General features: G+C 32.9%; 2 protein-coding genes across 7 annotated transcripts in view; both read left to right on the plus strand.

Moving 5' to 3' along the window:
- Positions 1 to 424: 424 nt before the first annotated feature.
- LOC143226798 (G-protein coupled receptor moody-like) lies at positions 425 to 3,818 on the plus strand. The gene has a single exon (XM_076458218.1). It carries the CDS (start codon positions 607 to 609, stop codon positions 1,798 to 1,800), a length of 1,194 nt encoding a protein of 397 aa, XP_076314333.1. The 5' UTR covers positions 425 to 606; the 3' UTR covers positions 1,801 to 3,818.
- Positions 3,819 to 7,493: 3,675 nt separating this feature from the next.
- The window catches only part of LOC143226797 (AP-5 complex subunit mu-1-like), a 29,118-nt gene continuing 23,533 nt past the window's right edge, over positions 7,494 to 13,078 (plus strand). For 2 of the 6 annotated variants that reach the window (XM_076458211.1, XM_076458212.1), the window contains exons 1-5: positions 7,613 to 7,631; positions 8,107 to 8,210; positions 10,172 to 10,298; positions 11,335 to 11,436; positions 12,902 to 12,975. In XM_076458211.1, coding sequence (XP_076314326.1) covers positions 8,113 to 8,210; positions 10,172 to 10,298; positions 11,335 to 11,436; positions 12,902 to 12,975 — 401 coding nt within the window. In that variant the 5' untranslated portion in view covers positions 7,613 to 7,631; positions 8,107 to 8,112. Of the gene's footprint in view, positions 7,634 to 8,101; positions 8,211 to 9,490; positions 9,601 to 10,171; positions 10,299 to 11,334; positions 11,437 to 12,901; positions 12,976 to 13,078 lie in introns of those variants that run through there. The other 4 variants (XM_076458213.1, XM_076458215.1, XM_076458214.1 and 1 more) reach the window with 4 other exon arrangements.

A 13,078-nucleotide genomic window follows, 5' to 3' on the forward strand; every position in this document is an offset into this window, starting at 1 on the left:
AGAGCAAAATCAATATTATTTTCTTTTTAGAATAGCTTTAGAAAGAGGAATCTGATATTATTTCCTGAACATACTTAACTACGTTGCTCTGTTATGAAAGATACTTTAACCACGTTGTTGTATTATGAAGGTATTTAGATGTGTTAAAAATACTTTAAAGTTCTTCAGATGCAGCACGTTAACAACGTTTTTGTTTATTTTTGCTTAACGTGTTAAACGAACTGTTGATAGTAAGTGTATGTCCAATAGCATTATATTATGATACACCATTGTACGTGTGCATAGCATTAAAACTAGGAATTTTTTTACATCCTAAAGTTATCGGATACGCTTCACGGAAATGATAACTAGCCGTCCAAAGTTGAAAGGAAATGGGTCTTTCCCAGACCCGCCTATACGATAGTAGGATTGGCTGGGATACAATACTATATACACCACAACAGTATAGATTTAGACAGCTGTTGTTCATCTGTGGTTTACTGTATTGACACGAATTGTTTCTAGAGCGTAAGAGGAAAATATAACTTACATGCGTTGTTGTGTTAAAGGACGAAAGGACGATGGAAAATAACTCAGTACTTCAGAGAAAGTTTCTCACCACTTAACATGCTTTCTATTTGTAAGGGTTTGATATTAGGCTTAGCCATTATGCCAGTACTGGAAACTGACGGCAACAAAGACCTTGAGAATAACACAAGCCAGCGAGGAACCGCTACGTTCTTCTCAAACTATGAAAATATTAGTAACCCAGGTCAATCCAATATAACCGACGCCATTGTAACTTTGTTCCATGAATATCCGCCCGCTTTACTTAACTTTGGAGCTGCGTGTTGCATTGCTTTCTCTATCATTGGAATCCCAGGAAACCTCATCTCTATCGGGGCACTGGCTCGAAGTCCGCGGCTCAGAAATGCCACAACAACATTTATTATCAACCTGTGTGTTGCAGACGCCATCTTTTGCTCTTTTTCTATCCCTCTTTCGGCTTCAACGTTCCTCAGAGGTAGATGGGTTCATGGAGACGCGTTGTGTGTGCTTTTTCCATTGATTCGATATTCCAACGTCGCCGTATCCTTGTTGTCTGTTGTGGCAATAACAGTTAATCGTTATGTGCTTATAGTTCATCCACAGAAGTATAAAAGTGTTTACAAAAAACACTGGATTGCGCTTATGGTGGCATTAATCTGGCTGTTTTCTTTCGTCTGTCTACTCCCGCCTCTTCTTAAAGTTTGGGGGAAATTTGGATTCGATCCTAATGTCGGAACGTGCACCATCCTGAAGGTTAATGGTCGTTCACCAAAGGTCTTCTTGTACGTGTTTGCTTTTGTCATGCCATCTCTAGCTTTTGTCATCTGTTACTCTCGAATATTTTGGGTCGTTCGAAAAGCTCACAGGAACGTCAAAGAACGACCAGACATCACACCCGAAACACGAGGCAAAATGGAAGGAGGCCCCAAGTCACCGAGGATACTGCTCCAACAGCTCCGCGAAAAGTTCCACACATCATCATCAGAAATTTCTGGTAAAAGGAAAAAACAACTGACCAAAGACATCAGGCTTCTGCGAATGATTCTGGTCATCTTCTTCACTTTCGTCATATGTTATCTTCCGGTAACTATAATTAAGATAACCAGAAAAGAGGATGACCTACCAGTGATCAACATTCTCGGCTACGTCTCGATTTACTTCAGTTCTTGTATCAACCCTATCATCTATGTCTTAATGAGCCAAGAATACAGACAAGCCTACAAAAAATGTTTCAGTTGTTCCAAAGACCTCACCAGCAGTAGCAGTTCTTGAATAACTTCCATTAATGTAACTTATTTTATAAGATATTCTTTTTTCATTTTTTTTTGAGAACATAATCGAAGTCTGAACATCCAAACGTGAGGAAGATCATATTTGAGTTCATTTTGAATTCACCCGATATTTAGCCTTAGAGTATAAGATGTTGTTTGTTTTTTATTGTCGAAACTGCGTGTTTTTAATTAGTGCATTTATAAATTTTCAAATATGGTATCGTAAAAGAACGTTGAATGAAACTGTAACGAATGTTTGGACCTGACACGATTTGGTGGTTAAAACGTTCTACTTCCTGTAGTCGAACATGCTCGCCCTTTCAGACGTGAGGCGTTATAATGTGATGGTCGATCCCAATATTCCTTGGTATTAGAACAGTTTAAGAATTGCCGGTACATGGTGTTGAATAACTGCATTCCGTTTAGTCTTTCACTGCTAAATTGGGGACGGTCGCTGGGAGATATAGGTAATTCTGTCGTAGATCCGAAATTTATCAATGATATATTAGCATCAAAGGTGCACTTACAGTCACAAACTGCCTCGGGATTAACTTCTCAGGCCAAAAAATAAAAGTACCCAATTTGTCGCGATCTTAAGTACCAGTAGGTGGCGACACCTTCTTGGACATTCCACGTTAGCACTTAAATAAACATTTTCAACGTTGATTTTAGATTCAACAGGGTAGAAGTACAATGGCAATACTATTTTCATTTCTTAAAAAATCACACGATTAGCTTTAGCTGATTGGTCAATCTCCTATTTATCAGGAACACTTGCTTGTTGATTAAATCAACCAAAGCGCAATTTGACAAAAGTATATGCTCTTCGTGGCCCTGTTTGACTGCGCTTTGATTCCTCTGGAAATGCTTGTGTGGCGTTTACTGAGATAAGGTAAGACGTGTGATTAAAAATAGTGATATTTGGTCATGAAAAAAATTGTTAGGATTATTTTGTAAAACAATTTCGTTGGCAAAGAGTCGTTATAAGTCTTTCACGTTTCTGTTCAATAAACCAAACTAATTGGTAGAATGTGTTACTGATATCAAGCTAAACTTGTGTACTTACTTCTCAGTGAGTATTGTAATTTTGTGTGTCTCTTTTGTGATAGATTAAACTTATCCTCAACTTTCTTAACGCTAAAAATGTATTTATTTCTTGTTAAAGTGGTTTGTTTGTTTGTTTTTTTGAATTAAGCGCAAAGCTACACAATGGGCTATCTGTGCTCTGCCCATCACATTTATCGAAACCCGGTTTTTAACGTTGTAAGTCCGCAGACATACTGCTGAGCCACTAGGGGGCTCTTGTTAAAGTATCCGGATTTTTGGGACTAAAACGTTTACATTAAAAAAAAACACGTTTTGAAAGAGCTTCGTGTTAATTCAAGTTACAAGTTTACAGAAATATTTGATGATCCGGCTTCCGGTGTTTCGAAATACGAAATGTATGTATTTTATCAGCATTAAAAAAAGTTTCAGTTTTTGGACAGTTGAATTTCTGGTCCTGAAAAAATCGGGAGTGAGGAACATATAGTATTCTGAAATCAGTATTTTAATTCGTTTTTTCTAAATTCCGAATCTAATTTAGTCGTTTAAGTTTGTTTTTGTTTAATTAAGAACAAAGCTGCACCATGGGTTATTTGTTCTCTGCCCACCAGGGGTATCGAAACCTGGTTTCTAGCGGTGTAAGTCCGCAGACATTCTGCTGTGCCAATCGGGAGCTAGTCGTTTAAGAGCTTATGTCATGAATCGTCTGCTGACGTCAAAACTTATGAACAAACTGATGAAATAAAAGAATATTTATAGAGCGTGCACATTTTACGTTTTAAAGTAACAATAATGACACATGATTTTCACGCAGTTCAATATAGGTTTAAATAGAAATCTTTAAAAACAATTCGTTATATTTCAGCAATTTCTGGGTTACATAACGAATTCAATATTTTGTGTTATTCATTGATCAAAATATTTTGTACTTACGAACTAAAGTTCAGAATTAAGCAAATAAATATAAAGCTTGTATCATCAGTCTAGTTTTCTTGTTTCCACAGACGTATATATTCTACGTGTTCATTGTACGTAAATCAGTAAATGGAACAATTTCCTTCTAAGGAAGCACTCCGCCCAGAATATATTTGTTGCTCGAAAATTATTGCATTCAAGTTTTCTTATAATCGAGAAAATATAAACTGACCATAAGTTAAAATCAATCGATATTATCAGTTATTAAGTTCACACTTGTCTGAGTTTCTTAGTACACTCTATGTATGGATGGCACGGACATCCATATTAAATCAATACAAAAGTAATCTGCATTTGTTCCTCTACGGTTCATCAGAAGCTAGATATGAAGAGCTCTATTTCCGGTATATATGCCGCTTTTCAGCTATTCAGAGCGTCACAAAGCCGAAAACAGGCGAATATCCAAAACTGAGATTTCTTATTTTTGTCCATCATCATCTTTCTTCAACAGCTTAGTTCCTCAGTAATTATAATTTTATCATCATTTGATAGGGCAAAACAGCCTTTACGATCTCTGTCTGCGTAATTTAATATTATCCTACGCAAAATTTATAACGTTTTATATCATAACCCTACTAACCCACGAACGCCATCCTATAAACGAAACGTCTGAGGAAAAAATAATTCCGTTTTACACCCAGATCAAATAGAATTTTGAGATATAACACATCTATAAATAGATCATTTTGGTGTTCCAACTGGACAATCACTTAGAAAACAGTAATATTGTATGCCGCGTGTTATTACGGTTGTTAAATTATTATAAGTCTTAAAATGCGAAAATTTACACTAACACAAAAGTATTTAGTTTAAGATCTGCAAACATCGCTGAAAGCAAATGTTCCATACATAATGTACCATACTGGTGAACCTATGTATTCCAATTATTACAAGCCTTTGGGGAGCAGGATATCACCAAATACAAAAGTTAGCGATTGAATTTGAAAAAAAAAACAACAAAAACGAACCAAACAAAATACGGATGGAAGTGTAAATCCCACTTGATCCGGCTAATGACCACACAGAGAACTAAATTTGATCTGTATGAACACCTATACGATCTGTAGATGTGTTTGTCCAAAAATTCTACTTAGTCTAAGTGTAAAAAAAATTAATTCATAATTGTTCAAACTGGTGTGAACTTTACAATATTTTATCATTTTATTTTAAGGTGAGAGATTGTACAAATAAGTACGTAAACTATATACTTTGTGAAGAACCAGTCAATTCTATTAATGTAAATATTTAAGACTTCCTATAAGTATGTTTAAGCAACTAGAATAAATGTAGTTTTGTCCAACGTTGTGCTTGATATCGTATCTATTCCGAGCAACAATAACAAAATCGAGAGTCGATAAACTAAAGTTTAACTTCTCAGACACATCTCTTAAGTATGTTTACTTTAATATGTAAACAACGTGTCTTATTTTGCCCTTCATTTTCATGGTATTTCCAAGTGCACTTTGACTGTAAGATATCTTAAACATTTCGAAACACTAACAATTGAAATAGCTGTAGCAGTGTCGTCTGTCTTAACTTACACCGTTACAAAACGTGATGAATCACGTAGGCCTAAATTAAAGATTTACGTCTTCACTGTTTGGTAACTAAGAGCAAAATTACTGAAAATAAGCGCATTTATCTTTATTATGATTTCGGACATTATCAAGTAACTAATTATCTGAGCTGCAAACGTTATTCATTTATATCATTAGATATTTTTTGGAGAAGGCAACTCGCACTGCAACAACGATGTGGTATTTTAAAGCAAAGCCGACCAGTATACAACAGATGTAACCTCTAACAACAGCAGATTTGATCAAGAAATAAGGAGAGTATGTTTGATGCCTGACTGATTTTCCTTTCTCAGGATTTAATCTCCACAGAAGCATAATCTGATATCCCTAACCTATGTCTTTTTTCACTAACTCTTAATTGAACTGGCTATACGAATTTAACTGCTTTCGACATTTAGACTTGCTTTCTTTTGACAATATCATTTAGCGACCCCTATTTTTGAACTTTAATTTTTCATAATGCAATATAATTTTCAGTTCAAAATCTAGTGGTTTGTATATAAAGTTCTCTTTTTAATTAGATAAAACCACATAAATAAAAGTACAAAAACCTTTAACAATGAAGAATAATATGCACAAACCATAAAAACAAAAGAAAGAAATGAACAAACTGCAGAAATACTTTGTCCATTTACACAGACTAACACAAAACCACATCATAAAGTTAAGTGAAAGGAAACTAGAATACGAAGAAAACCTTTTAACAGTGAAAACATTTAAAATTCAAGTTTAACAATGACTTGTGTTGATCTGTTATTTTAAGCTATAAAATTGTAATTTGTCTGCTAGAAGTGGTTACAGCGTTTTGATAACGTAATGTTTCAGTTATTCATAGAAATATTTAAAACAAGAATAAATTACAAAAATACCATGTTCCATGAAGCATCAAGCTGCTTGAGAGAGAGAGAAAAAAAGTCGTAACGCTAATTCATATAATTAAGTAGATTAATTGTAAATAAGTCCTAGTACTGTTGTCAAAGAGGTATAATGTCATTTCAAATGTAGGCCTACATGATTTACGACAAATTAAAAATAATTTCAGCTAATAGAAAAGTTTAAAGGAGGAAGAAATTATTTCGTCTTATTAAGTGAACTCGACGTTAAATGTTTTCACCTGATGATTTAATATTATCTATAAAAAAGAACAACATCACGTCTACTCTTTTGCGGATAAAGAGCATCAAAGCATAACACACCAATACGTAAAACTGGGCATCTCAAATTGCAAACACAAAAGATATATTAAAATAAAATTTATTTAATCTACAAAAAAAAAAAAGGTAATATTTACTCAATGAAAAATGAACGTTATATATTAAACGCTTCTGATGAAAAATAAGCTATTTTATCATCACTTGGGCTGGCCAGTGAATTATATTCATCAAATAAGTTAAATGAGCCTGCCCAACGAAGAACAACGTTACAACACTTGTGTAAGAACTGGAATTATTTTCATGAAAACAAAATGTACCTTGGTTTAACTTCAACAAATTTACGTAGCAACTAGGTCAGACAAGAGATATCGAAGCATTACTTGACATCAGAGAATTGTTAAAAGAGGGCCACGAAGAATAAGATAAAAAATTAAAATAAAACCAAAAAGAAACTTATAAGAAAAAAATGATGATCATGAAATACGTTTGTTTGTTTTTAAAGTTAAGCTCAAAGCTACACAATAGGCTATCTGTGCTCTTCTTATCACGAAAATTTTGAGTGTTGTAAGTCAGCAAACGTACAACTGTGCCAGTAGAGGGGAGAGTACTCAAAAGATAAGAGAGTGGAATTTAAGAGAAAAATTAACCTTTAAAGGTCGATCAGCATCAATTGACGCTGCTACTTGTTTGTTTTGAATTTCGCGCAAAGCTACTGGAGGGCGATCTGAGGTCGCGGGTTCGCATCCCCATCGCGCCAAACATGCTCGCCCTTTCAGCCGTGGGGGCATTACAGTGTTACGGTCAATCCCACTATTCGCTGGTAAAAGAGTAGCCCAAGAGTTGGCGGTGGGTGGTGATGACTAGCTGCCTTTCCTCTAGTCTTACACTGCTAAATTAGGGACGGCTAATAGATAACCAGATTACGAGTCGCACGCCTTAACACGCTTCGCCATGCCGGGCCTCCCAATTTGTAAGATAGCACTTAAAAATAACATTCTTAAAATTCAGATACGTACCGTCAGATGTCAGGCCAAGACAGCTGTCTTGTTATCAAGTTGACATAAACGAGAAGGCGTGATGTGAAGTAAGTAAAATACGTTTTATTTTAACAGTTGAACATAATTATGGAAAGCTTCAGTTAATTAAAAGTAGTTTTGTAGAGGAGACTTGACGTACCTTGTTAATTGTGTACTTTCTTCAAGTTCTTGGCCAGGGTCGCTGTTTTGCGTAAAGTGATAAATGTTTGTTAGCGTGTTTGTAGAACTAGAAATTTATGGAACTCGTAATTAGTTTCTTCATTGTCCGAGTGAGATTAGCCCTGTTGATGTTTAGATTTCTTTCTTGAAACATCGGTAGCTTTTGTTAAGGTTCCGTAATAAGTTAATAAGATTTTTGTGGAAATGAAATAAGCAAAACAACTTAAAATAACAGTTGAAAATTGGCTTGAACAGAAAAAGTAAATAGGAAACAGTTTTGATAAATGGGCACTATTATAATTAAAAAATGATGCTTATGATTTTCATGAGGGGTTTCTAATGATACCGTTTTTATTATTTCAATTATATGGACAACAGTGTGACTTTCATAAAAATCTATGAATTTGCTGATAAAAACCAATTTGCTTGGGAAAAAACTGAGTATTTGGAAAATGTTTCTTTAAGGTATTATATACCCTATATACAGTGCTATCTAAGTTTAGTTCTTTTTTATCCAAAAAAGAAGAATTTTCATACTGTACTTTTTGTATGAAAATATATTGAAATAATTACAAAGATATATTCTTGCATGTGTGGCATTACCACTGTGACTAGTTTGTGTAAAGAAATAAAAAAATAAATGTCTTATGACATGTTCCTGTTAATTTCTGTGAAAACAACTGAATGGTCCTGAAAATTGGTCCAGACTTTAGTGGGATGTGAAGAATTAATGTGAACTAAGGAAAACTGAAAGTTAATTCAAGATCAAATTATAGTGCTAATGAGGATATATGCTACAGTGAGTTGTTAATGGTCGTGCAATAAAAATCTAACCTCTTATCAACTTTATCTTTAGTATACACTATAGATACATAAACAATATGTATTCATGTTAATTGTATGATCGATATCATCAGCTGACCTGCAGTTATAAGTTAAAAACCACTATAAAAATCTCAATTTCCATATCTTGAGAAAAACGTTTAAAGACATTTAAATTAAAAACATTTTATTTTTCATACCTTTTAAGTGTAAAAACACCGAGTATTGAAAATATGTAGATCGAGGATTCAAAATATGCAATGACTGAAGAAACTGATCTATGATAAATGAATTTTAGCATTGATAAGGGTAAAGTAACATGTAGGATATAGAAAATGTATCTTGTGTGTGCGTGCAAAGGAAGAAACTGTGTTGTAAAGTCGATTGTAATAATTTATGTGTGTTTGATAAAAGCATGAAAGTTTTTGTATATGTCCAGAAATGGTGGAGAAAAACAGAGTTGTGGGATCTATTTTATTATTTTTGTAAGTAGTTAGGCTGTCATAATTTTGTATAAAACTTTGGAAAACCTTAACTGGTGTGCTGTGGTAAGTTTATGCCACCTTATTGTGGAAAAGTATTAACTTTAACTTACTGCCTGTGGAGGTAGAAAGCCTAGAGGTACAGATTGAGTTACTTCAAATCATTGGGAGTTTCAAAAACTGCCCATGGGATGTTTGTTAGAGTGGCAAGGTGATTAGTAACATTTAAACTGTATAAAACAAATATTTGCAAATACTGGTAAGAACATTAAACATTTAGCATCTTTCAGATAATAGGTTTATGAGATCTGTAAGTTTGTAGTGTCTTCGTACCCAAGGTTTGAACTTTACAAGCTAAGTGTTTGAATAAATTAGAAGTTACATAACAGAACACTGAACTTGTGTGAATAAGTTTTGACTGTTTCACCTCTATTTTGTCAGATTAAACTGTTTTGAAACAAGTTTTCGGGACTTTTATCCAACATGAGCGTCAGAGCTTTATGGATTGTGTCTTTGTCATCCGTGTCATTTGGAAAAATAATTTACTGCAGGTATTTTTCAAGCAAGTACACTTCAAAATGTTTTACTTCTGTGGCTGCTAATAAGTTTATCATCTTTATTTTAAGTATGAGCATGCCACACTGGTTTCCTCTTTTTGTTACAGCTTTATTAAAATGACATAAATGAACTTGTAATAAAACTTGATATTTTTAGTTATTATGTGTATTTCCAACTGTTGTGTTTGATAATGGTCAGTGTTGATACTTTAATGTAAAGTAATATTAGTAAAAACTGACTGGCTACTTAAAGTTGAGTAGCATAATATGTCAAATAGTTTTAGTAAAAACATTTCAATGAACTTAATTGTTTCTTTTCAAAGTTAATCCAAGTGTTGAAAACAACAACAGGAATATTTTTATAACAAGATATGCTCTGTCACCGAGTGTATCTGTTACACAAGCATAGAATAAAACTTGAATATCAAATGACATTGTGATGCATGTTTTCATAATTGATGGCACGAGTTTGTGAAATTAATGCATAAACTTACTTCTTTTTTCTAGTTCAAGATGTAAGAATAATTTAAAAGATTTATCAAGAGCTTTTGTTGCTTTTACATAGAAAATTTGTAACTGTTGAGAAACGTGCAAAGCAGAAACTGTCAAGCTCCTATGTTCCACTGCCAAGTAATGAAGTGTTTGCTCGATCACTCCTGCATGGACTTGGACTTCAAGGGAATACATCTGAGGTAAAGATGTAATTATTGAATGTTTAACTCGGTCTTAACAATCTTACTGTTCAACTATTGTTAGGATAATTATTAAACTTGTATTCATATCATGGTTATTGTTCATTTTGGTATATATAGCTTTTCATATGATTATATGTGATGTAATCTAGTAAGATAATACACAGAATTCTAAGAATATTTAAAAATTACTTTTATGTAAAAAAATAAAAATACATTAATTTTCATTCACTTCAGTTTTCCTCCATATGTCCAACTACAAAAATATTAATTTGAGGAAACATCTTAGCAGTGTGCAGCGACATACTTATGGCCTTGTTTAAGTGCACATAATTTAAAATTCTTGCACATGCTTTCTTCAGAGTCCTATAGTTTTAATAATAACCTTCATCAGTAATTATGAGCTGGTGATATAAAACTTGAGAGTACTTAGTCATTGGAGATAATTTTACCTTTAAATTTTGGATTCGTCACTGCTTTGAAAAATTTTGCTCAGTTATGCAACATTAAAGTTAGAACACCCTTAGGTTTTAATAACAGATTGGAAATATATCATTATCTCTTGTTTTCTGTCTATAAACAATGTATGAGTGAAGCTGGGTGATCAGCTTGACTAATCAATATCTATAAATATTGATTACATTGACTGATCTAAATTAGGGTTAATATCATCAAAATAATCAACTGACAGAGATTAGAGTTTATCATTATTACTGTTTTCCACTGTTCTGAATATTCAAGTAATAGGAATAGGGCACACGATTTCTGTTTATTATTTGTAATTAATTTAAGGTTGCTTAGCATAATCAATTAGTGATGTCACTCAGAACTTTACAACTGGGGTAAACTTCAGAGCATAAAATGTAAGGAACATTTAGGTGAGTTATTTTCCAGAAAAAGGTGCATCTTATGGTTTGACAATTATGGCATGTGTGGGTGCTGACTGTATTGGCTAACTTTTTAAATACTTAAAGATTGTTATTGTAAATATATATACATTATTTCAAGCTATATTTTTTCTAATTTTGTTTCTAAGTTTTACAAATCAAGAGATAATGCAGATAAACAAGTCCAGCTTCCTGTTATGGAGGTAAAGACATCTGAAGGAGATTTGTGGCCTGTGTTAGTCTTGGATCACGTGAGTGTTCTGCATAATAAGTTAGCATCGTTTATTGTATGTAACCTTTCATAAGTAAATACCATATTGTATGGAGAGTAAATTGAAAATTCTTTCTTTGTTAGATAGGTATTGAGTGAATATCTGACTCAGTGGATTCAGAATTAGTGAACTTGGAAACAAGAATTTGTTTCTGTCCAGTTGAAGGTTGGCCCTTCAAAGTATTCTTGTTAGTTACTATATTGGGGTTTTAATAATAGACATATGAAAACATAATCCAGAATATTCACAAATAAAGTTGAGTTTGAAAGACGTTTTTCTCTAGCTCGGTGAAACTTTGTTGAAATGTAATTTGTTATTACACGTACTTTGAAAATTCTGAAGCTGTTAGATAGCATTCTTATCATGTGATCTACTGTCTTAAACTGGGTGTGTGTGACTCTACTTTGCAGCGAGGTAGCATGAGAACCAGCAGGGGAATGTTTTGACTTCAGTTTAGTTTTTAATGCTACGTTTATCACGCATCACCCTTTAAATGATTTATTTTATTTCAAGGTTTGTAAGATGAATAATGTATTATGGGTAAATGTGAGTGCAAGCAAACAGTTTAAGAAACATTAATGGAACATATTGAGTTAATTGTTTTTGTGTAACGTTTACACTTTGAAAGTCAGAACTGGGAAGGGATTTTCTGAATAGGTTATTCCTTCTGTTGGAAGTTTCTGAAGGTTCTTCTTGCACTTGAAAAAAAATTTATTATTTATTTTCTCTGTTTCTCAAGATACAGAAAAAATGTAAAATGAAAGTAACTAATTTAACAGAAATTTTTAAACTAGATCCTATGCCAAAGAAAATAATTCATAAGCTCCTCTCTGTCGATCGTTAATGATAGAAATAAGAAGTAATTTTATTTTGTAATTTAGATTCCAACACCAGGTGTTGTTAATAAATTATTTAAACTTCCCGTTTATATTCAAATAAAAATAATACAAGGAACTCAGGAGTATACATTTGTTTATATTTAAATAAAAAATAATACAAGGAAATGAGGAGTATACATTCGTTTCTTTATGAAGCTAAGATAATTTACAGACACAAGTATTTTTACTTGTCAAGATAACCTATAGATGTTAACAACAAAGGTAGAAAGACTGTTATCAGGATAAAAGGCATTGTATTTAGTGTGTTTATAAATACATTCATTCCATCATAATTGAGTCTCTGTAATAAGAGTAAAATGTAATAGTTTCATTATATAATATAATATAATAATTATATAATAGGTGGCACTCTCAACAGACAGTTACTATTGGCAGTATTGCAACCCTGTCTCTCTCTCTTAAATTTAGACTTCTTGACATAATATACAGAAGGAGCACTTCATATGACATTTGAGAACATATATAATGCTGACATAAATTATCTATTTGTCATGCTTTATTTAATAAGTTTAATGTGTGTGTGTAACTGTATGCTTCATATTTAGCATGGAGTCTTATACTGCTGTCTTCCACTGGTAGAGAATATATACGAAGGAAGGAAACCTAGTCTTTTAACATTGTAAGTAGTCACTCAAGCACATCTAACAATCAGTATGTTAAAAAAAATAAAATGAAAACTATGGATATATTGATAGATCAATAGACCTTTGAAAAATATTGAT

The sequence above is a fragment of the Tachypleus tridentatus genome, chromosome 9, assembly GCF_004210375.1.
Source record: "Tachypleus tridentatus isolate NWPU-2018 chromosome 9, ASM421037v1, whole genome shotgun sequence".
Taxonomy (NCBI): Eukaryota; Metazoa; Arthropoda; class Merostomata; order Xiphosura; family Limulidae; genus Tachypleus; species Tachypleus tridentatus.